General features: G+C 39.3%; 1 protein-coding gene across 1 annotated transcript in view; it reads left to right on the top strand.

Annotated features, from left to right (window-relative positions):
* Positions 1 to 604: 604 nt before the first annotated feature.
* Positions 605 to 23871, top strand: part of LOC116727392 (cytohesin-3) — a 46604-nt gene continuing 23337 nt past the window's right edge. The window contains exons 1-7 of the mRNA XM_032574795.1: positions 605 to 974; positions 16051 to 16133; positions 17162 to 17226; positions 18627 to 18693; positions 19180 to 19298; positions 22405 to 22485; positions 22578 to 22690. Of these exons, the coding sequence (XP_032430686.1) occupies positions 956 to 974; positions 16051 to 16133; positions 17162 to 17226; positions 18627 to 18693; positions 19180 to 19298; positions 22405 to 22485; positions 22578 to 22690 (547 nt within the window). The 5' untranslated portion in view covers positions 605 to 955. The remainder of the gene's footprint in view (positions 975 to 16050; positions 16134 to 17161; positions 17227 to 18626; positions 18694 to 19179; positions 19299 to 22404; positions 22486 to 22577; positions 22691 to 23871) is intronic.

Below are 23871 nucleotides of genomic sequence, written 5' to 3'. Positions count from 1 at the left end.
TCTGGATTTTGATGAGCCTTCGATGTTTTTCCATCTCAGTGTTTTTTTCCTCAAAATAATGGGTTTGTTCATCAAAAATAACGAATGACCTTTCAAACCCTTCTGGTGTAATTATTTGAAATTATCTTTAATATATTGAACAAATGAATTAAAGTATATTTTACTTATATCATATATATATATATATATATATATATATATATATATATATATATATATATATATAGGATATGTTATTATCTATTTCAGATATCTTAAATTAACAAACTGAATAGTCAGAATGACAATGTCATAGAAATACGTAGCATGTGAAATAAAAAAAACTATGAAAAAAAAGTATTATGCTTCAAATAGTGGTGTCATGGTCTAGTTGTAGAATATATATATATATATATATATATATATATATATATATATATATATATATATATATATATATATATATTAAACGACTATAAATGTCCAGACAAGAAATCAAAACCCACGTAGAAGAACGATTGTGTGCGCGCGCATGTGTGCACGCGGTGTAAGTATGAGGTTGTTAATGGCGGTGGGCGGAGCTTGGTGACGCCGCCCTGATTGCGATGTGTGTGTGTGGCCGTGAATACAGGCGGAGCAGATAGAGGATGGAGCAGAGGGACCGAGGAGCAGCCGCCTCAGATCTCATGCCCGAACCATCACCTTCCGCGCGAGAGGATTCGCCTTCACTCCACGCGCAGAGTTTGGATTCCGCTCGCGTTCATTCGCGTCCTCTCTTCGTCGCTGACAGCAGCCGCGCGTCGGTCCGCTTCTGCCGTCTGACTGTGAACACAGCGCCGGTTCTGGCTTTTATGTCCCAGTGAAATTCTACTGAAAAAAACCCACCAAAACAAACAAAAAAAAAAACACAGTGTGATACATTTCACGCGAGGCTTCACACATTCAGCTGGACTGCGAAGTCGCTCTTCCAATCGAAATGGATGAAGACAATCATGGTAAGAATGGTCTCACTGGTTTCCATGGGATGGATGATGGATGATGGATGGATGTGTGAGTCAGTCAGGGAACACAGTTCAGGTGCTTATTTAGGTTTTACACCAAAAAAACACAAACGGGATGAACTGTCGCCTAATAGAAGGCAAAACAAAGAGCCTAACAGCTTCATTAGTGTTCATTTTCACTGCTGCTGTTTTAGAAACGTCAAAGTAATGAAGAGAGAGAGGGAGGAAGGGGGAGATCCGTGTTTGTTCCCTCTCCATCAGCCTGACGTCTTTCAGCTGGGCTTTGATGTATCCTCACTATCATCTGGCGCCATTTGAAGCCTGCAAACTGGTGGGGATGATAAACTGAATGATTGGCAGCCCTGCAATAGCTAGTGTCATGTACAACAAGTACAACCTCCGTCAACTTTTTCACATTTTGTCGTGGTGCAACCACAAACGTCAGTGTAGAAATGCTTGACAGCAGTAGTAGATAGTCACAGATACTATTAGTACACAGTAATAGAAGAACTGCCATCCTGAACACACCATCCCCAAGGTGATTTTTGGAAGCGTCATGCTGTGGCACCAAAACCACTTGTGGTACTTGAATTACTTCTTAAGAGATGCGCCATTTATTTTTTTGTAAAGGATTTAATGCGATACAAATTTTAAAAGATGCAAATGAACAGATTTTTTGCAGCAGCTTTCTATGTGAAAGTTTTACATGTAGGCGGCCATATTGGATGTCGGGGTTGCTGACAGACGTCCAACTTCCTGGCTCAGAATTCAAATTTTGAAAGGTTTTGGATTGATTTTCAAACACCTAACTTGGAGGTTTGAACATCTGAGTAAAAACTGTTATGTGGATGAAATGGAGTCAGATTGTAAAGAACGTTTGATGGGAGACATTAGAGAGCAAAGAAACTCGTACGATACGTCAATGAGGGAATATAAGAACATTCAGAGAACAAAACTATATGGCAAGAGATAGCTCAGACCCTAGGTAAGGATGATGCACTGTGGAATTGTGGGAAATGCAGGAATTTGTCACAAGAAATGTATTCATTTGGTACGCTCGACTTTGAAACTTCAACTGTCTGGGAAGTGTGTGTGTGTGGAGTCCGTGCAGCTAATGCAATACACACAGGAGTATGTGGGTATTTTTATTCTGGCAAATTAAAGAAGGAAAACGTTGTGTGTCAATACAATAAAGGAGATATGCTCAAAATTGTATTTCATTGTACTCAATCCATGCTGGCCATTTTAGGGAAATCGTCTTAGTTCACTGTTGTTATTTTATTGAGACAGATCAATTTAAATTCATGCAATAACTGATGCATTTTGTGTTGTTACTTATAATTATAAAAGATACAGCTGAATTAACTAGAATCCGTATTGGCAATTCAGGGCTAGGCCTGAACAGTAAATCAATGACAATATATCAATAATACAATAGACATGTGATCAATATCAATAGATAATACATCTGATAGAATGTTCAATAATTTAACTTCACTGTGATGCAGAACCGCTCTGCATTCTGGGGGATGTAGGCAGAGGTAAGGCTTTAGCTGCGCAACCTCTCACAGCGAGCTAAGCTAGCTGAGTGGCATCAACTAACTCACCCACTCTTTGGTTACCTGGCAACAACCTGTTGAGTAATTTGCATTTTCAGGTTTCACCACTGTGCCTCATTAGTGTCTAAAAATAAAAAACAACGGTGTGGAGATGAAACTGTAGATGAAAGAGGAAAGGTCACACCACCGGTTTGGCAGTATTTCAGATATCTAAAACAAAAAGACTGATCAATAATTATCGATATTGACTGATATCAAATGCCTATATCATGACATGTTTTTATGCCGTATCGTCTGTATTTTGGGCTTTACAAAATTGGTACTTGGAAATCAGATCAGTGCAAATTTGAGTAAAATCTTTAAACACGTTAAAGTTCGAAGATTCAAACCCGACTCTCAGCGTCACCGATCGTGACTTTGACGTACGGTGTGACGCAGACGTGTCGCTGTGTTAAAGTTTAACCTGTGCGGCAGCGGCAGTTATCGTTGCATCGCTATGAAGCAGGCTCTGACACACGCAGCATGTTTCTGGGCTGATAATCCAAACCGCCTTGTGGGGCTGAAGGCTGCGGAGGAAGCATGGTGTAAACAAACGGCTGTAGTCTGATAACAACGCGACAGTTAAACTGAGAGACCAGCAGAGCCAGGAGGGACGCTCACGCCACCTTCCTATGAGCTCACCTGCATGACGGAAATTCATCGGACTCAAGCAATGCGTCTCTGTTTTGTTATAATATTCACAAACTAACAAAGCAAGAGTTACATCAAGAGTTACATCTCAGTGAGTCTGGGTGATAAGCAGTCGGAATCAAATGAGCATAAAGTTTGTTCTTATCGATCTGGGTCATGTGACAGGAAGTGAGAGAGAACAGAGGCATGCTGTCCATGTAGAGGCAATCATTAACACAGCTAACTGTGAGTTCTGTTGAGTCTACACACACACACTGTCACACCTCACTTAACATCGTTCACGACCGCGCTTTGATACGCAGGTTATCACAAGTTTGGCACTTAGCGCTGCTATATCTGGCTCTGCCAAACACCTTGAGTTTAATAAAGACGGCGTCTGCTTCCAGTTTATAGCCCTATGAAATGGGATTGGGTTAAGTTCAGGCTGACAAACATTTTACTGGATGAAGGTGAGCATCAGACCACAAGCAAAAGCGGCCATTTTTCTGGAACTGAGTGGAGCTTTGTAGGTCTGAGGGGAACCTGCACTGAAAAAAACACAAAGTCTTACAAAGTCATTTTGGTCTAGTTTCTAGTGCAAATATCTTAGAACACTTGAAATAAGACAAAACTAAGTCACAAGTAACTTTTCAGCAAGATATAAGGTCTTGTTTTAAGTAAATAACTCATTAATCTTGATGGAAAAAGTACTATTTCCATTGACAGATTATTTCACTTATAGCAAGACATTTTCCCATGTTATCAGTGAAATAATCTGTCAGTGGAAGTAGTACTTTCTCATCAAGATTAATAAATTATTTACTTAAGACAAACTCTTACATCTTGCTGAAAAGTTGGATTAGTTTTGTTTTATTTCAAGTGTACAAGGAAATTTGAACTAGAAACTAGACCAAAAATACTTGGTAGGATTTAGTGTTTTTACAGTGTGTTGCTGCTGTTGAAAAAACAAAACAAACTCAAGCAGTGAGTGGAAATGGACAATTTTCACAGCTGAACGGCTTTTCCCCAAAAGAGCCGGACTAATCAAATGATTTTAAAAATGAGACATGCAGGTTATGAAACTATTTGTTTTTCTTTTTTTTTGTAAGTGGTAAACAGGGTCAAACGTACCCAGTGGCTTACGACCAGACTTGGCCGCAACAGTTAATTAAATTCAGCTAAATAAAGCACGAGTGTCTTGGAAAAAATGGAATAAAACAAAAAATGTTCTCAGACATAAAAAACAAAAGTTTATATTTGTACAGGGAAAATGAAAAAATAATTGCAATAATATTGTTTTAAGAAAATGAAAGAAAATGAATTTGTGTGACCTGTGAGTACTTTAAGTAAACGGGATCATTTTGGCACCTTTATGCAAAAAGGTTGCATGCACCGCTTTAGATACGTAGCACGCTCATATTTCAGTAATTGTCTTTGCAAAATCACCATCACTACTCATTTGACATTATATATTACAGACTTTTTTTTTAATGCCGTCTCCATGGGGAATGTATATTTTGTGACACAGAGGCTTGTTTTTGTTAGCTGCTCTTCAAACTGGAAAGTTAAGAAAATATGTGATTCAATGAGGCCGGGGTGTGCTGATTTTTAGAAAATGGCTACTGAAAGATAGTTTATCAAAGTTTGGACACCCGTGTTGTAAACTATGAGCCGGACCAATGTGATGCTCGGCTGCGTTGCGCTCACTAATCAGAGTTGGCGGGTCTCTGTTGTTTGTGTGCCGCAGAGCAGACGGGGCCTGGCCTCAGCATGGAGGAAATCATCAACAGACTTGAATAGTTTTTTTTATATATATATAACTCACAAGTCTAATTTTAGCAACATTTTATAGTTGGATGGAGAAGTGGGGGAGAAAAAACACAAAAGCCAAACTGGTGTGGGAAGCAGAGTAGTGAATGTCTGGATGGAGGCCAGGGTTTGTCACAGCTGGCCTTCCTGAAGTTTCTCCGCTCCACAGCGTCAGCGCGGAGCTTCATTTGTTCAGTATGTGGCTGTGTTCTCCTCCACAGCTCCACTGTCAACGGCCCCACTGCAAAAATGTCAAATCTCACCACTTACTTTTTAGTCCAGTTTCTAGAGACGCACCGATCCACGTTTTTCACTTCCCATGCAGATATCTGAGGTTCAGTGTCGTCCGATTAGAAACCGAAAAACAGCTGAATTAACTGAAAACATTTCTATTTTTTTAAAACACGGACATAAATGTACTGAATTACAAATTTATTTGATAATTCGGTACCAGTGCAGCACACTGAAATACAGCTACGGCTTCACAAGCTTGGTCAAACATGTAAAAACAACTTTAAATTATTCAGTCAGCGCATTTAGGAGTAGAACAGCCAATGTAAAATAAATAATAAAGAAACTGACCAAAACAATAGGTTGACTGCTTTGGGCAAACATGTAAAAAATTGTCCTTCCTTCAAATTTCTTTAAAATTTGAAGAAAGGTTGATTTTGATTGTACTAATTGTACTCAGGAAGTACAATTAGGAATTCAAAATATGATTTAAAGTAAATAATAAAAAATATTGGATTGATGCATCTTTACGTTAAATAAGACAAAACTAACTTATAGTTAACAAAAAATACCTTTCATGAAAAATTTCTTGTAAGTTAGTTTTGTCTTATTTCAAATATTATAAGATATTTGCACTAGAAACTAGACCAAACATAATAGACTAATAAAGACTTTTTTTTCTTTTTTTTTGCAGTGTTCCCTGTAGAAGGACACTTGCTGAAATGTTTGTCCTCTCGTTCTCTGATCGTGGGAAACCTTTCCGTCTGTTCTCCAACCTTCGTAGCCACAGATTGAGCATTTGCTGAAATAACAAATCATATCAGGCTGCAGCAGGCCTGCATTATCACCAGGAGCTTTAATGGTGAAGAGCCACAAATGCACAACCCTTCCTTTGTGATTTTCCCATGAAACAGCATCACTAAAAGCTTAAAAAAAAGAAAATAAATCTCATCTCTCCTCAGACTTTTCAACAATCACCCCCCCGTGGACTTAATAACCATCTAATTGTGCTCGATTATTTCCCCCAAAATTTCCGATCACATTCGCCCTGGCGGGCTTGAAACCCGAGAAAAAGCAGTTTTGGAGAGTCAGACGGCGTGCGTGTCACTTCTTGGCGGTCGCAGCGCTGCAGTTCTGGGGGAGATTAGTTGCTAAGAGGGAAAAGTTGGTGTAATTAGGGTGTGGAGCTTGTTGTGGCTACGGGGCGAGTACGTGGGAGGACATCAGGCTGTCAAACAGGCTGGAGCTGAGTGGGAGGCCGGCCAGCAGGGAGGAACTGGTTGGTAGTGAACAGAGTTGGGTACTAACTAGTAACCTTTTTGAAAAAAAACACTTTTAAGAGTATTTTTACTATGCTGTACTTTTTACTTTTACTTGAGTAATTTTATTATGAAGTATTGCTACTCTTTCTTTAGTAAAATGTCTGGATTCTCTACCAACAGAATAAAATGTTTTAACCAAAAATTTCACCAGACACAGACACACACCTGCAGTTTTTGTTAAAGTTTCATAAGTTTTACATTGAAAGAAACAGATTTGGAAAAGGAAATATTTTGCCTGCTTTTGTCATTTTTTCTTTTCTCTTTTCTCCTCTGGTAGTGAACGACTCGTCGAAAGTCAAATCCCAACTAGAACATCAGTTTTTTTTCCCTCTCAGGTGCTTCATGTCACTTCTACTAAGGCATAGGTCGAGTGATGATTTATTTATCCAGATATTTTGGCAAACGTTAGCCTCGTTGTGAGCCAGTTTGAAAGATTAGAGTTCAGAGAAACGGCTGTAAAGAAGCCAGTAATGAGTTTATCTGCATTGTCTTGGTTCTTTGGAGAACCTAGACAATGGTTCTCCCCGCTGAACAGGAAGTTAAAGTTTCTATTTATGGCAAGTCGATTTGGCCCCCTGATTGTTTTCACTGAGTCTGCACCCTGATGGGGTCAAAGGAAGATCATAAACTTAATTACGTGCCTGATTTAGAAAAAGATGCAATGAGGACGGTGAAGAAATCTTCACAATTTTGCTAAGTCAATTTATGTTTTTTGTCAAAATTTACATAGACTTTGTTATCCTAAGAGTTCTGTCTTTTTATGAATGACAAAGCTAGCTTTTAAAGATTTTTATTTCCCAGAAATTGGAATTTGTCTGAGAAATCTGCAATCTTGAAACTATTATTTTGAAGTAAGAAAGGAAGTAGAAGTAGCTATTCACAGAAACAGACTTAAAAGCACTGAAGAAGCATCCACTATTAAAATTCTTTAAAACGATTTTGGGTCATTGGTAGAACGTGGAAACGTTCTGGAGAGGAAGAGAGAAAGATATAAACAACTTATTAGCATTGGCAAAACTGTTAGCCGCTAACATTTAACTTAGGACTTTTAAACGTCCTGTCAGCTTTTGCTTCTCATTGCCTCTTGTTTTTACTTGAACTAGATCATTTTGCACTGAACAGAAATTCTCTAAAACATAAGTTGAGATTTATGAAGCTTTACTTCAGTTGTGAAAACACACAAAGGAGCATTTTTATGCTTACTTGGCATTCAGACCACCTTAGACCACATGGTTAAATAAATCATGAGAAGCTTTTGTGGCAGTCCAATTTATGATTTCTTGAAACTCCTTCTAAAAACATTCTAAGCTACCTGTTTTAACAGGCAGGTATATTTGCTTCAACACCAAACATACCTTAATACGCGTTAATGAACTACCCAAGATCTCTTCTATCTCTTGTTCTTGGTGGTACAGCCAATGAGTGGCAAAGAAAATGAATGGCGCTCCTGGACTGGCTGCTTTGCAAATGGAAACCAGTAGCATTGTGCCAAAGTATTTCAGTTTCCAAAGCTGGATTTTCTTTGCTCTGTGAAAAAAAAAATTGTTCTCCTGAGTTTCCCAGAGAAATCCGCAAAAAGGTGAATCTGCGAATGCTGAGCCGCTAACAGACGGGAGATCCGCTGACTCACTAAACTCGGACCGGAATAATCTGCATTAATTATGATCCTTTAAAACAAAGTTTATAATCTGTGAAACCTCCACTCTAAAACAGGGGGTACTATAGTTTGTTTTTGTTTTTTTTTGTGAAAATTTTATCTTGTCGTTGAGCTGGATTTATCGTCGCATGGCTAGCAGCCACCCCCGCTAATGATTGGCTAATTAGCGACACGTGTTTGCCGCTCGCCCTCTGATGTCCCATAAGAGCAGCGGGGGGGTGTAATTACTTTTTCCCACGCTTGTGTCGACAGTCATGGAAACATTTTACCTAATAAAACAGCAAAAATAAAAATAAAAAAACCTGTTTTAGCTTAGACAAATGAGACTCCTGTGTGCTATGAAGCGGAGGCGCTATGAGGTGCTAAAACATGCTCTTTACAACCCCAGCGGTTGACCCAGAGGGCGGGCGCTGTTGTTTAAAGGCTTAAGGGATGATGTGAAAATTATTTAGACTGCGAAGATTATAGGTTTTGTGGTCAAAACACAGAACACCATACCACATGTAACAAGGCCAAAGCACAAACACGCAGACAGTGGCGACGCGAGATGTGCACGGATTGAGTCGCAGCTCAAAGAGGAGACTACATATGGAGCTGATTAGAAAAGAGTCTGTGGAGGCTTTCCTACGTGTTGCCATCTCCATGGCATTCTGAGTGTGTGTGTGTGCCCGTGTGTGTGTGAGAGACATTGTATCTGGTTGTAGGGCAGTGTTTCTGCTGTTGTAAACAGAGCAGGCAAAGCTTTTGCCTGGACTTATTACGCGGCGGTGTAAGTAGGAGGAGAAGCTCTTAAAGAGCAGGATGGTGAGCAGAGATAAAAAACAAAAAAAATTGGCATGGCAAATGAAATCAGGGAGCAGCACTGAGAGACAGCAGCAGAGATGCACTGGATAATCTGCACCTAACGTCACGGAGAATCAGGAGAGGGCGAGGTCTGGGTGGGGAGGGGCACGGAGGCTTCAGGGGCGACGTGTTTTTCTTGCCTTCTGGCTGAAGACCAACGGGGAAACACCCAGCTTCATCGCGCCTTGAGTGTCTAATGAGTGGGTCAGTTTTCACTCATAGTTGGAACAAAGCCTCCACCTTTACTAGACGAGACGATACATGACATTTTCACAAGACATAAACTAGAGATGCACCGGTCTAATACGGTCCTGATATTGAAAACAGTTCTAGATCAGGTTTCAGTGACAATGTGCCCGACCCATGAGGACAGATCTATGAAGTTTACTTCTATGCTTTGTGCTCTGAGTGACGTCATGCTTTATTATTTATTTTATATTATATTTAGAATTCCTAATTGCACTTTCTGAACCATTTGAAATGTTTGTTAATGTAAAGCAGTCAACCTATTAATTTAGTCAGTTTCAGTTTCCTTATTATTTATTTAACATTGACTGTTATACTCCTAATAGCACTGACTAAACAAATTAAAGTTGTGTTGTTTTTACATAGGGCTGGACAATAAATCAATAACTATACATATTGAAATAGATACATAACCAATATTAACACATAATGTGTCCGATATAATTTTCAATATTCAATATATAGTATATTCACTGGCCTTCAGTCCAGAAATTCTGGGGGATGTAGGCAGAGAAAAGAGGCCAGTTATGAGGCGACGGGGCTCAAACCTGCTCAAATGTATATTAAAAAAAAAATTATGGTGCAGAGTGAAAACTGTGGATAAAACAGGAAAGGTCACACCACCAGATTAGATGTATTTCAGATATTTAAAACAAAAATCTAATCACCATTTATTGATATTGACTGATATGAAATGCTTTTATCGCGATACATTTTTCATCCAGATAGTCCAGCCCTAGTTTTGCATGTTTGACCAAATTTGTGAAGCTATTGGTGTGTTTAAGTGTGTTGTACTGGTGCACAGTTATCAAATGCATTTTCAATTCAGTAAATTTATGTTTGCCTTTAAAAAAAAAAATGTGTTGAGTCTATTCAAGCACTTTCTTTCTTTCTATATCAGCTGATACTTAACCTCAGATATCTGTATCGGTATCGGAAGGGACAACAGTGTATCGGTGCATTCCTAACACAAACGCCTGATTTTGGCAGAAATCAGCAGCTGTTTTCTGGGTTCATCCTTATTGGATTTTCCAGATCTGTAAGAAAAAAAATAATTTCAACTTGTGCTTGAGAGTAGAGAATCGCCTGTGTTGTGAGTGAACACATAGTTAACTTGGATCACACACACACCCAGTGAGAGGCCAAAAGAAAAACATCAATCTCACTCCTTTTCAGGCCGATCAGATCTTCAGATTTTGGGTTAGTTTAGGTTCAGGGTTGCTTTGGCTGCCATCTTATGGTCGCAAAGCCCCGAGATTCATTGAATCAAATGTTGCCATAGGAGCAGATGCTGAGCAGATGTGTGGCATAAAGAGCAGATAACGTACAGACCACCTCCCATGCAACCACACCACGCATACACTGGCACAGTAGGAGGTCCTTTCAGAAATTGCAGATTAACCAGCAGATCAGTGTAGAATCTGAGCCCCAGATTCTGCCTGTAACCCCAGAGTTGGTTAACAACTAAAGGTCATAATAGCTCCCCAAATCTCTTCAGTCACGCAAAGGCTTGGGATTTTATACTGAAGTATTACTGAACAATCTGCAACACAAACATAATGTGATAATGCAGGACGGAACGTTATCACTGTATGCAGGCTGAAACTGCCTATGGTGTGGAGGTACAGCTGAATCTCATCTGGCATGTATGCAGGAAGTAAAGACGGCAGAGCTTACCGAGTTTTGTGATACATTGGTTCAGTCACAGATTTGCTGCTTTTAAAATGTAGAAATCAAGACATATTTTTTTGCTAGTTGTTAAAAATATTTTTCTGGTATTGTAAACAGGGAGGGTGTGTTGATAAGTCCAAGTTTATTATTCAGGCAACAACTTTGCCCAATGCAAAACTCTGACGGTTTGCATGAACAAGAAGACTCGTCTCCTGCTCTGTTTCCATCCAACTGTAATCCGAATTTTAAATGAACTTTTAAAATGTGGATAAAAAGAAAACAAAACAAGAAAATGTAAGCTAATTGTATTTCTATCTACTGGTTTGGAGCGAATCAATCAGGGTACACAAAGTGTAATTGTTGACGCTACGCTGGGCTGTGATAAGCAGGAAGTAGAGGTTGCTAACTAGCATGGACCTAATAAAAAATAAAAAATGGAGAGTCCTCCCATCTGAGCTGGAAGTTTGGACATTGTCTGGGTTTCGTTCCTCTGGTAAGGCACAGACACTCCAGTGGGCGGAGGCATTCACTTCCTCAGAACTTATTTGGTTCATGTGTTTCCATTCCCCCTTTAGCACATCGAGACTTTTTCCGAAAAACCAAAAACCACTTGAAGTGAGCGTAAAAACATTTTGCGAAATTGATGGAGTCATTTAAAATTTTGCCATTTCCATCAACCTTGCCTTCAAAATGTGCATAAAAAAACACTGATGGAATCATGGTTAATATGGAAATTGTTAGTGTGGAAAGAAGACTTAAAGTTAACTATTATCATTTTAAAACGAAGCTAAGCACAGCACTAACTATGTCCTGTGTTTCCTTTGTAGGCATCAAGTTCTATGTGTTAGATTAGGAACCTCACAATTAAGGCAAGTACCTCCACTAACTGTAAAAGTTCACAGAGACTGAAGTTAATATCATATGCTAAAGATCCGTGATTCATTGATTGATTGCTTATTGTGACTTGTTTAACTTTACTCTGTGCTGCTAATCGTGATATTTTTATGCTATTTTACTTTGCGTCACTGAAGTTAAATAGGTTAAAGTGGAACTGCAGCCATGCAGAGAGAACATCTGGTTGCATGGAGTCTGTGCGCTGAACTTCCGCCTTAACACACTCATATTGGGCTTAATCGGCGTCGGGGAGGGTGAGTGTGTGTGGGATTAGTGCCAGCAGGCCGTGGTGTCTTTTGAGCCCCTGTGCGGTCCCGCCACATGTTGGACTGTCTGTGCGAACGACCCGCGCCGTAACACAGAGCATGTCTCAGAGGGATTTGGGACAGTGGGCCTCAGATTAGAATCTTGATCCAGCGGAGGTTTTCTCGTCTTCCACACACGTGACCCGGCGCGCTCCAACGCCAAGCTGGGTAACAGGGTTACCTGTTGGTCTACTTAAAGCTCATCCACTTGTAATATTATTACAGAGGGTAAAGTTGCTAGCTTAAAGCCAGTGAATCTGGATGATTCTCCTCTTAGTCCACGTCGGACGACTGCCAGGGTTAAGTGAGCGTGGGATTTTCACTCTGTGCCGGTTTTAGTGAAATCCCTAAATCACTTTTTCATCGCTTGGCAATTGGAACCCAACAAACAACCTAAATTTGGATTATTGTGTGACCAGATGGAGGTCTGAGTTGTTTAAAGTGACTGATGGTATTTTGTGCAGTAAAGCCTCTGGCTCCAGTGGGTGGTCAGTAGCAGTTGTTAGTTTTGGGTGTGAAGAGCAGCAGGGGATTAGGCCTTCAAAGTAGATTTTGAGGGATTTTTTGGGGGGGAATTTACTGGAGGCTCTTGTTCTTGGGGAGCGCGGTTTGAAGTTTCTAAGCCTCAGGAGCCTCTGTGAATTTCTAACCCCTCAAAGATCCGAGGTTTTTTTTCTGTTGCTGACATCCCACTTGATTTTCATTGGTTATTTATTGGTTCATTGGTTATGTTTTCTTTATAGTCAGTAGCAAAATCTTGTTTTTCCATTAAAGTTCTGCTGCTGGGATGAGGTGTGTTTTTTTTCTTCTTCTTTCTTCGGCTGCATCAAAATTCGTTAATTTTGCAAAACTGCGATGGAAACACTTTTTTTCCCGCATCGCACAAGTCACATAATGAACAGCCGGATGTTGCCACTGGCACAAACTACAAAGAAGAAAACTACAGGAAGTAGTAGGGAGATGATAGCGCGGCGTGTTTTTAATGACTTGTCATGCGAACAAGCTTATTCACTTGTGATTGTAATTGCATTCCTTACTCAATGGAAACACAACGATTGTGAAATTGTGTTTTTTCAACACTCGTGGAATATACAGTGTTTTGCATACATTTGTAGTGCAAAGAAACCCAGTGGGTTTAAGTGTGTTAACAGTTTAATTGGTGGACCCACTGTAGAAGGAAACACCTGAACAAAAACGTCAGCCAACCTCTTCTCTAATACTTTGTGGGATTTGAAAGGCTAAAGTGATTGCAATAAGGGAAACCTGGACTTTTAACACGTGTAAACAGGCTGACATTAATAGTTTTGTTATTAATTTTGTAATAAATCAAGATTGGAGTTGTTTATATGTCAGGTGTTTGCACAGAGAGATTGGACTCATATAGCTTTAAATGCCCTGACCCTTCACTATTGTAGACTCAGACATCTGACCTACGAAGAACTGCCTGACAATCGACGTGGAGGCTTTAATGGAGTATCATACTAGCATATTTGATGATCACTAGATATTTTTAGTATCAGTAAGGTGTTTAGAGGTTAATTCAGAAGAAGCACTCTGGTCCATCCATCTATTCATTGTCAGGTCACAGGGGTACCAGTTTAAACAGGAAGGCCCAGAATTCCTTCTGTCCAGCTACTAGAGTCTTCTGCGATCATCACAGTGATTCCTCAGACAGTGGTACAAATAACTCACAGCAGAAAGTCAGAAAATGCATATTCGGAACACTGTTGCTTTATATTCATATATTATAGGTTTTAGGGTGAAATTGGAAACAACGACAAGTTTCTGGTAGATATCCAATACTGCAAGCCTTCAGATACAGTAGAAGAAGAACAGGGCTATACACCGCTGGAGTATCTCCTGGTTTACTTTAGTACAGTACAATCCAGTCCACTTAGATGTTGTTAGCCTAATTAACTGCAGCTGCGTCTCAGTCCCGTAGGCCAAATCCACGAAAGTTTCTCTCTACTTAAACTGTAAGTACAGAACAGTAGGCTAAAAGTTTAGAAGCGATTCCTTAAGTCCAACATCAAAGAGTTGTGTTAAACAGCCTTGAAACTTTCTGAAAGCTCTAATTGGCTTTAAAGCTCCACTCTGAGCGCACGCAGCAGTATTGCATAAGAGCAGAGAGGCAGCCCGGGGTCAGCAGCGCTAATTAACGTCTTTGTTTTGCTGCTGTCGGCCATTGTTCACTCATATCCCCCTTTGCTGTCTACTGAAAACTGTTCCACAGAGGAAACCCCACAGCGCTCTCTCTGCTGTACCTGCTGCTCACCATCACCACACAACAGGGCGGGGAAACCCCTTCAGTGTTGTTTGTTCAACCATATGCAGCAACACTTGGCTAGCCCTTAGCTCACCTGTATGCTTCCTGGTGTGAGTTTAGCGGAAACGCCCACTAAATTCAGATTTCCCAAAAGTCAGCCGATATAAATTCATGAAGAAGTGAAATCTCCTTCATTTTTCTGGATCTGCTTTTTGCCACACACAGAGCAGATTGCTCTAAATATATGCAGACTGAAACAAGTTCAGCCTAGTAATTTGGTATTTTGCAGCAGGTTGTAGTTGCTCTTTTTTTTTTGTTGCCACAAACACAACAGCTGTTGACGTGATCTAAGAAAATAAATAAATAATAAATAAATAATAAATAAAAATAATAATAATAATATAGATAGATAGATAGATAGATAGATAGATAGACAGACAGACAGACAGACAGACAGACAGACAGACAGACAGACAGACAGACAGACAGACAGACAGACAGACAGACAGACAGACAGACAGACAGATAGATAGATAGATAGATATTTAATGATTTTAGAAAAATCAGGAAAAAAATTAGAAATCTTTTATTTCTCTTGTCTTTGATTCATTTCTAAACCTTTAAGTGATGCTTAAAGATCAAAGTTAAAAATGTACTAAATTAGAAAATTGGTACATTTAATCCATGAGAAAATATAGATTAAATATTTTTAATATTAATATATCGTTATATCATTAGATATAATGAAGATTATGTGTAACGATTTCATAACATTTTATAAAATTGTTATAAATACAACTGTATACAACTGTAAAATTGTTACAATTTTGTGAATTGTCAAATTCAATTATAGTAAAGTATAACATTTTACAATTCTGTATTGTAACATAAACTAAAGTGTAAAATTTTGTATTGCAAAATTATAAAATGTAACGATATAAGAATTGAAATATTTTTATATTGTGAATTTTCAATATTTAGCATTTAGCTCCTGCAAATAGCTTGATGAATTTTCCCGTCTGTGTTTGGAGAACACTGGGGCAAACTGTGGCGAATCAAACAAGTTGGGTTAAGAAAAGTAAATTCATCCACTCGCCTGTTTTTGTTGTGAGTGGTAAACACTCAGGCAGTGGGGGTCAGAGGTCGGCGGGGTGGTAGGCTGTGGTAAATTGCCAAATTCACATTTAATGAAAGAAAGCCTAATCTGGATTAGTTTTATTAAGCGCCATTTCCCCTGGGCCAAATGGAGACGGGGGGGGGGACGAGTCAAAACGCTTTTCAGCAGGAATAATTAAGAGTCTTCGCCTTCTCTCTTCCTGCAGTTAATTAAGATGAACGTCCAGGCTCTTCATATTCGCCTCTCCAGCTGAAGGAGGAAGAACAGCTGCAGCTTTTCACTGAGTTCAGAGTTTCTGCTGGTCTGGTGCATTTTGGTGCTTGATCACTCTTTGTTTTTCGTTTGGCATGGAAAGTCAGACGTTTTTGGTAACTTTATTGCTGTGGCGAGACGCAGGAAGAGCAGAACAGAAAGAGATGTGGGAGCTGCTTAAATGAAAGTTAAAGTTAGATGTATTTTTTCCATCGTGTCTGTCTTTCAGTCCCGGAGGATCTGTCCCTGGAGGAGAGGGATGAGCTGTCCAGCATCCGGCGGAGGAAGAGGGAGCTGCTCGATGACATCGAGGTGCGTTTTTTTTGTTTGTTTGTTTTTGTTGTTGCAGGAATCAGTCGCAGCACCAGCTGCTCGGGCCTCCATTTATTATTTCTCACTGGGGTTTGCAACAGGAAACGTTGAAAACGCAAAAGGCACAAAGTGAACGACGAGACACTTCGTTTGGTGTCTCTATTGAGATTCTATTTCGCCGTTCTTGTTTTAGATTCGAAAGAAGAAATCACAAATTTAATTGAGCACAGATATTTGTGCACTCCTTCAAGTTGGGTTGCTGCATAGAATAAAAACAAAATCTGCACTAAGGTAAAAACATAAAAACGGAAAGTAAGCAAAAAGACTGTACGGTTATTAAAAATGACATACTCAGGTTCAAAACTGAATGTTCCTGAGTAATGAGCATTAAATTAGAAGAATGTACAAACTGTGCTCATATACAGTATTTATGAATAAGAAAACAACAACAAACTAATAGAGTTTGTTGGAAAGATGGTTCTATGAGCTGCTGGGAGGAAGGATCTGTGATTTTCCTTTGATCATTCAGGATGCAGCAGTTTGTCATTGAAGCAGTTCTTCTGTTCTTCTATTCTCTTTTCTATCCACAGTGATCTGGATTCATGGTGCCAAAAGTTACAAAATGTTTGTGGAAAAAGTCTTTCTGTTTTCCTTTTCTCTGTCCTTTGTTATCACTTATCATCTTTTCCAGCAGACTGACATCATTATCTTTATTACTCATCTTCACTGCAGGGTTGATATAATCCAGGTATTCAAAAGACACTTAATTTCCCTTTATGATAAATAAAGTATTTTTGAATTGAATTTGGATTGAAATTTCATGGGAACCAGCAGCTCTTTGTCTCTCCTCCACCTCTCTGGGTCTATTTGCATGCTGTGGACGATGCAAATATCCCAACTGTTGATCTTTGCGCAGCCAGTTTCCTCATTCTACCTGATGTATGTCCCGGTGCTGAACGTCGCTCTGGTCTCTGTTTTGACATAAAGACAGAGAACCTCTGGATGATGATTGGCTTTCTTTCTCCCAGAGGCTGAAATTTGAGATCGCAGAAGTCATGACAGAGATTGAACAGCTGACGTGTGTGGGGGAAAGGTAGGTCAAAGTTCACGGTTATAGTTGCTTGGATATATTGTGCTAACTTGTATTTTGTGCTTATAGTAGTTTCTGTGTACGGTTTCGCTTCTTGGTAGACCCTCTCTGTGTTTCCATAGGTTTTATTTGTTCAGATAGCTGTAAAATATATGAAGTATGCAGCAATTTCTACAGTAGGTGTTCATAAGGACAAAAAAGAATCATGTGAGTTTTACGACAAATTTTGTTCACAAAGAAAAAGGTTGAAAATTGTTCTCTTTGGGCTGTAAAGTTTTTCTAAAGGGACTCTTTGTTGGAAAATGCTTCTGTTTACATATGCAGACCTCTTTAATAAATTAGAGTGTTATATAAAAGTCCATTTATTTCAGTAACTCCATCACCAAGTGAAACACATTATAGATTAATTAGACCGAAACTGATGTTTTGACACCTTTAATTCTCTTTATCATGGTGATTTTTCTAAAAGTTAATAAAAACACAAGATTAAAAATCACAATATTACATTAGACCAATAAAAATATATTTAAAAAAACGTAATGAAAAGTTTAATATCTGCTTAAAAGTCTTTTTTTTAAAAACATACTTTCAAAACGAAACTCACCAGAATGTATAAGTTCATTCAATGTGAAAATATACACTTGAATATGTCATATTGAGATTAGGTGATACATGTAAAAAAAATGATTCCAGAACCTGATCAGAGTCCATGGATCATAGCTAGAGGTTCTGCGATGAAATGCTTTGGACCAATGCATATTCATGTGTCAGAATGGCCCAGTCAAAGTCCAGGCCTAACCCCCAAAGAGAGGTGAACCCTAACGATGGACGCTTCCAGAACCTTTTCATCCGATCTGACAGAATTTGAGCTGCTTTGCCGAAAACAAACAACCAAACTTTCCATCTCTACAAATCTGGTAGAGACGAAACGAAAAACATTTAAAAGATGTAACGTCAGCAAAACCAGCGCGACACAAGATGAAATATTCAGATTTTTATCCTAAAACAATTTGAAAATTATATACACTTATTTGCATTTATTTATTTTTGTAAAATCAATTATCAAGCTGCATTTAGCATTAAAATATATATGAAAATCTAAATGTGTCAGCACAAAAATATGTCTTTGTATGGGATTCATATCCTGCAGCCTTTTGCATAGATAAACTACACCAGCTCCTGTTGACAGGAAGTGCTGGCCGCACCGTTCTAAATGACCTTCATTTATTTCTGTTTGGTTTTTTTTCAGTTAACATAATTACAATCTTTGTCATTTTCCCCTCTTTGCTCCAGATAGAATTATCCCAGTAAATCGTTCATATTTTAATGTCATATTCACGTCTGCTTTGGTTTAAATGAAGCTCGTGTGTGGGTGTGTGTGTGTGTGTGTGTGTGTGTTGCAGCAAAACGTCCCAGAGGAACAAGCAGATCGCCATGGGCAGGAAGAAATTCAACATGGATCCCAAAAAGGTTCGGTGTTCTGTTTCCATCAGAACCGCCAGGCTCAGACTGACTCAGCCGTGAGAACAAATATAAACAAGAATAAATAGATTCAATAAAAGCTACAAAAATATATATATTCCTGTAGTTTTATGGAAGGTATACAGAAACAGCACAATAATACAAGATATTCCTAGAGGATTAGGAGAAATAGAGTATAGTTTCTCATGTAAGATATTCATATAATCCATACTGTCACATGTATTTTGATATTAGAGTATGTTGACGAATAGCATAAAGGAGAGAAATAAAAAAAAGTGTAAACCTCTTCTTCTTTTCAGACAAGTATGGAAGCTAAAATGACTGATTCTTATGTTCCAAAAGAATATTTTTTGTGTGTATTTTTTTTGTATTTATTTGTTTGAATCAAATAAAGAAGAAGAAAGAACTCTGTCGTTTCCACGCGGGGCTGAGATGAACGTGCTCGTGTTTTTGTTGCGTCTCTCTCTCCTGCAGGGAATCCAGTTCCTGCTGGAGAACGACCTGCTCCAGAACACTCCGGAAGACATCGCCCAGTTCCTCTACAAAGGCGAGGGCCTCAACAAGACCGTCATCGGGGACTACTTGGGCGAGCGGTGAGGGAGAAAATCCTCTTTGCGTGAGATTTACACCCACCGTTGTGATTTAAAGAAGCAGATCGCTGCCTGTGTCGACTAATTAAGGAGAAGATGACTAAAGCTGCTGTGGAAATGAAGCTCTGAGATGGTGTGGGTGTTTTGTTGTGTGAAGCTCCCCATATGGACTTAAAGCTGGTAGAAAAAACAACCATCTAGCTCCTCACACCGCAGGCCTGACTGTAAAAACACTAAAAGTCAAAAGTTTAACAGGAACAAGGCTTATGAGATAAAGTTAAGACAGTTAATTCGGTGTTAGTATGGGTGGGCGATGTGGGCTTAAAGTTTAATCACAATATTTTACTGTGATAACAATAAAAATGACAACAAGAACCATTAATTACTTCTTTTTCAGATAACTTGTGTGACTGCAGCTGTGTCTCCGTTATAAACGTACGCAGACTTTATCAATATTCAGCTACTGTCAAAATAAAACATAATTTTGCTATTGTTGTGTTTCCATGAAATGAGACTCAATTAAATTTCCTACCTGTTTACAAACAGTTTGTTTCCACATGAAAAATCTCTAAATTTGCTCTAATTTAGAGATCAAATTTTGTCTTAAATATTAAGACAAAAATTGGGAGCAATTTTTGTCTTAATATTAAAAACGCAAACATTTGGCTCAAATGTCTGATTTGCTATAGATTTAGAAAGAGCACCAACAAAATCCAAACATATTTGGCAAACAAAAATTTTGCTCCGACAGAGGAGACGGTGAGCAGCTGCAACCAGACCAGCTGTTTGGAAAGGGGAGGAGCTCATTTGCATATTCATAAAGAAGCGTCGTGCATTTTAAATGAGTCCCAGATGCAGAGCCACGTCGCAGATGTTTAAACGCATGAAGGGATTATTTTCAAACTATCAATCAAATCAACCTCAGCAAGAAACAGAAACATTAATATTGAAAAGATGTGTGGTTGAGATGTGTGTCACTATTGGGACTTTTTTTGTACTGTTGCTTAGAAAAACATTTTTTGATTTCTAACATTTAAAAAAAAAACATGTTGTTCTGAAAACACTAGCTAGCAGTAATTAGCAAACAGCTGGTGGATCTGCACATCTGCTGAGTTCATTATAGGAGCTGCTTCTCAGAGCAACGCTGGTAAAAAATGTTGTTAAAGGGTTAATAGAGGAGCCATGTTGTGATGACTTCCTGGAGGCAGAGTTTCTTAAAGAGACAGACACCCAATTTCAAGGTGCTACTTTTCAAAGTCAAATTTCTTTTAAGTCATATTAAATATATATAGCATTTTTTTTTAACAACCGAAGTTAACATAGTTACTTGATAACGCTATAAAAATGTCACTTTGTGACTTGAAAATACATAATAATGCTGCTTTAAAGAGAAACGCCCTAAAACCGTTACTGGCTGATTAAAGCTTTACGTAAACCTGCAGGGTATCGGCCGATTTACCAGGGATTCAGATAACCGATATGTGTAAAGGTGGACTCTAATGACTATAGAAGCTGGCTTGTTTTTCTGTTTTATTTATTTTTTTATCTTTATCTCCCAAAACCAAGAGAACAAAGACGGTGATGATTTCAGGTGTGCATCGTTCTGCAGGGAGCTGCAGGAACGACTCTGCTTTTTCTTTCGTGTGTTTACCAAACAGCTAAAGCACATACTACTTGTGCATCTGTTTGTGCATTTCTAGTCAGACATTAGATGATTTAGTGAAGGCTTTATTCGCCAAGAGTCAAAGAGGCCACCTACCCACTGAAGCCACATGAAGCACAAGCTAAAGAGTCTGCACTCAGTAATTATCACTAATTAAACTAATACAAGAAGCAGGAACCTATCATTACACGCTGAACAGTGGCCAAGATGAAGATGGGGAGTCGTGCAAACGAGCTCTGATTTTTATTGTATTTTACTGTCAGCTTTACAAACAACTTTCTTCTCTCAACTTTCTTCGTAATAATGGCGTCTGGAAACATGTAAACCCTCGGAGGACAGGCGGCTTTAGGTGTGACGGACAGAAAGCAATAACTGCTCCACTCTGGCTGCAGTTACAGATCCAAACCGGCAATAAGCAGAAGGTCCACTCTCTGCCTCCGAATACAGCACAGAGTGTTATTGAAATGTGAGATTATTATTGTGTTCAGACACATGTTGGCTACAAGAATTCAAACATCTACATCAAAATGGTTTTGGTTTGGCTTGGAGACGCACATGTCCAGGATTTTATACGATAAATATAATGACTACAGAAGCAGATAAACTTGTCTTCTGCCAGCCCTGAGCCGCCTTGGCAAACTAATGACAGAGAGCTTTAGCTTTAGCTTAGCGGAGCTTTTTGAACGTTTCTCCTCCAAATCAGCCCGTTGTTTCAACTGCTTCCAGACCCACAGAACATCTGATCCAGTGGGATCAGATGTTCTGATCCCACTGGATCAGAACATCTGATCAGAACAACACTGATCCAGTGGGATCAGATGTTCTGCAGGAATGCGGAGGATGACTTTCACCCTGCATTCACATTAGCTCCATTTCCATTTACCATAAAATTTAAGTTACAAAAATAAATTTGCCAATTTGGAAATGCTTCACATTTTCGACAAAAAGTTTTTGCGCTATCACCTCAATAACAGTTTTTTTAGCCTTATCAAAATTTCACAATACTGCAATGGAAACTTTTTTTTTTTTGCATCACGAGTCACGTGACCAACAGCTGGATGTTACTACTGGTGGAAACCACAAAGAAGACGATAGGAAGTATTATTAGGATGGTAGTTTATTTTTGGGGGGATTTTTTGGACAATGTCCAGCTGGCTCCACCAGAGCTCTGACGGCATCACACAGATTATAAAAAGTTGTGTAATTACTGTAATTTCCCCAAAATGTAGCTGCTCCCAAGTAGGCAGGGCTTGTTGCTCCAACACCTGAATAAGACGCCTATCTCTCCTCTGATTGGCTGATAGATGATGAGCGTTGTGTTTTTCCACATTCGCAGAACATAGACAAAGATTTACACACATTATAATGGAAACACAGCTCTTGATTCATCAATGATCAACGAATCTTTACAAAAAATCAAACTCTAAATTCTCTTTTCTAATCTAGGGACGACTTCAACATCAAGGTGCTTCAGGCTTTCGTGGAGCTGCATGAGTTCGCCGACCTGAACCTCGTCCAAGCGCTGCGGTGAGAAGACAGATCTGCCCCCCTCGCCTCGTATTCAGAGAGAAGAGAAGGTCTAATATTAAACACATCCTGTCACATTCTCCACTGTTCAGGCAGTTCCTGTGGAGTTTCCGTCTGCCAGGTGAAGCCCAGAAGATCGACCGCATGATGGAGGCGTTTGCCTCGCGCTACTGCCAGTGCAACCCCGGAGTCTTCCAGTCCACAGGTCAGACGAACCGCCGCTTACAGATTCCTGAATGCTTCTCTCAGGTGTTCCGTCACAAAGCTGTCAGATGAGCTCCAGTAGCTCTTCGTGTGTTTCTCCAGCATGACAAGTGTTAGTATTGAGGGGGGAGGGGAGCGGCAGGACTGAGAAAACACCAGGAAACGTGGGAGATGAAAACAGACGTGTGTTTTTAGCCTTTTCTGTGTTCATATTGGTCCAACCTGTACAACGAAATAGCGACTAGTAACATATTTGAATGGGATTTTTTTATATAAAAGATACTATTAATTCAAGACAAAGTAGCATCAGACAGTGAAGTGAGAGGAAGTGTTGTATCCATCACCTTTCACCGCAGTTACAGCTGTTGTCGCATTTTCGACAGTTCTTTTTCTAAAACAGCCGCTACTCAAGTACTAAACAACCGTCCTCCACTGCGAAGAGAGAAGAGCCGAACAAGATGACCGCTAACGTTAATTCAATATTTGGAAGATTGGCTAACACAGACTGAACATCCTTGTTCCCTTCCTGTGATGTGTAAAATAATCGGGGAAATTTCAAGCGCTTTGAATATCTTTGCTAGCCGCTTTATCTGCAGCTGCACAGTAAACAGCAGCAACAAACAAGGGTCATTCATTATTCAGGAAGAGTCAACCTGGCTGAGTGATACATGCTGTTGTGATAAACAAAGGCCTACAGCTACATCCAGCAGTGAATATTTAAAGGGCTTTTAGAGACCTGGTGAACAACAGCGGAGACGCTTTATCTGCTGAGACGTGGATGCACAGTCATTGGGTAAAAGAAAATTAGAAAAGTATTGATAGCCTATTTTTTTTTTCTTTTCGTAAATTCCAGGTTAAACAGTTTATTGAACCAAATGTACATGTTTAATCCCAGACCTCAGCTGGAAAAAAACTCCCCAAAAACGACAGGGACATTTTAATGAGTCAGAGTGGATGTGGGACAGAGCATTACCATGGGACCCCGACTCTGACAATGCCGACGCACTGAGCTCATAAAAACAACATGATCGCAGGTCTTTAATTACCACCAACACATGAAAGTGGCCTGTCTTCTCCTGCTTTGTGGGACTACATGAAAATTCCTCTTTCACAAACGTCCCCCTGCTGTGCTGTGTTCAGTAGAGAGAGGTTTTTTTTAAATTATTTTACAAAAGGTGTGGG

The sequence above is a fragment of the Xiphophorus hellerii genome, chromosome 10, assembly GCF_003331165.1.
Source record: "Xiphophorus hellerii strain 12219 chromosome 10, Xiphophorus_hellerii-4.1, whole genome shotgun sequence".
Taxonomy (NCBI): Eukaryota; Metazoa; Chordata; class Actinopteri; order Cyprinodontiformes; family Poeciliidae; genus Xiphophorus; species Xiphophorus hellerii.
Note: the sequence above shows the minus strand (reverse complement) of the source record. Positions and strands in the feature narration are given on the sequence as shown.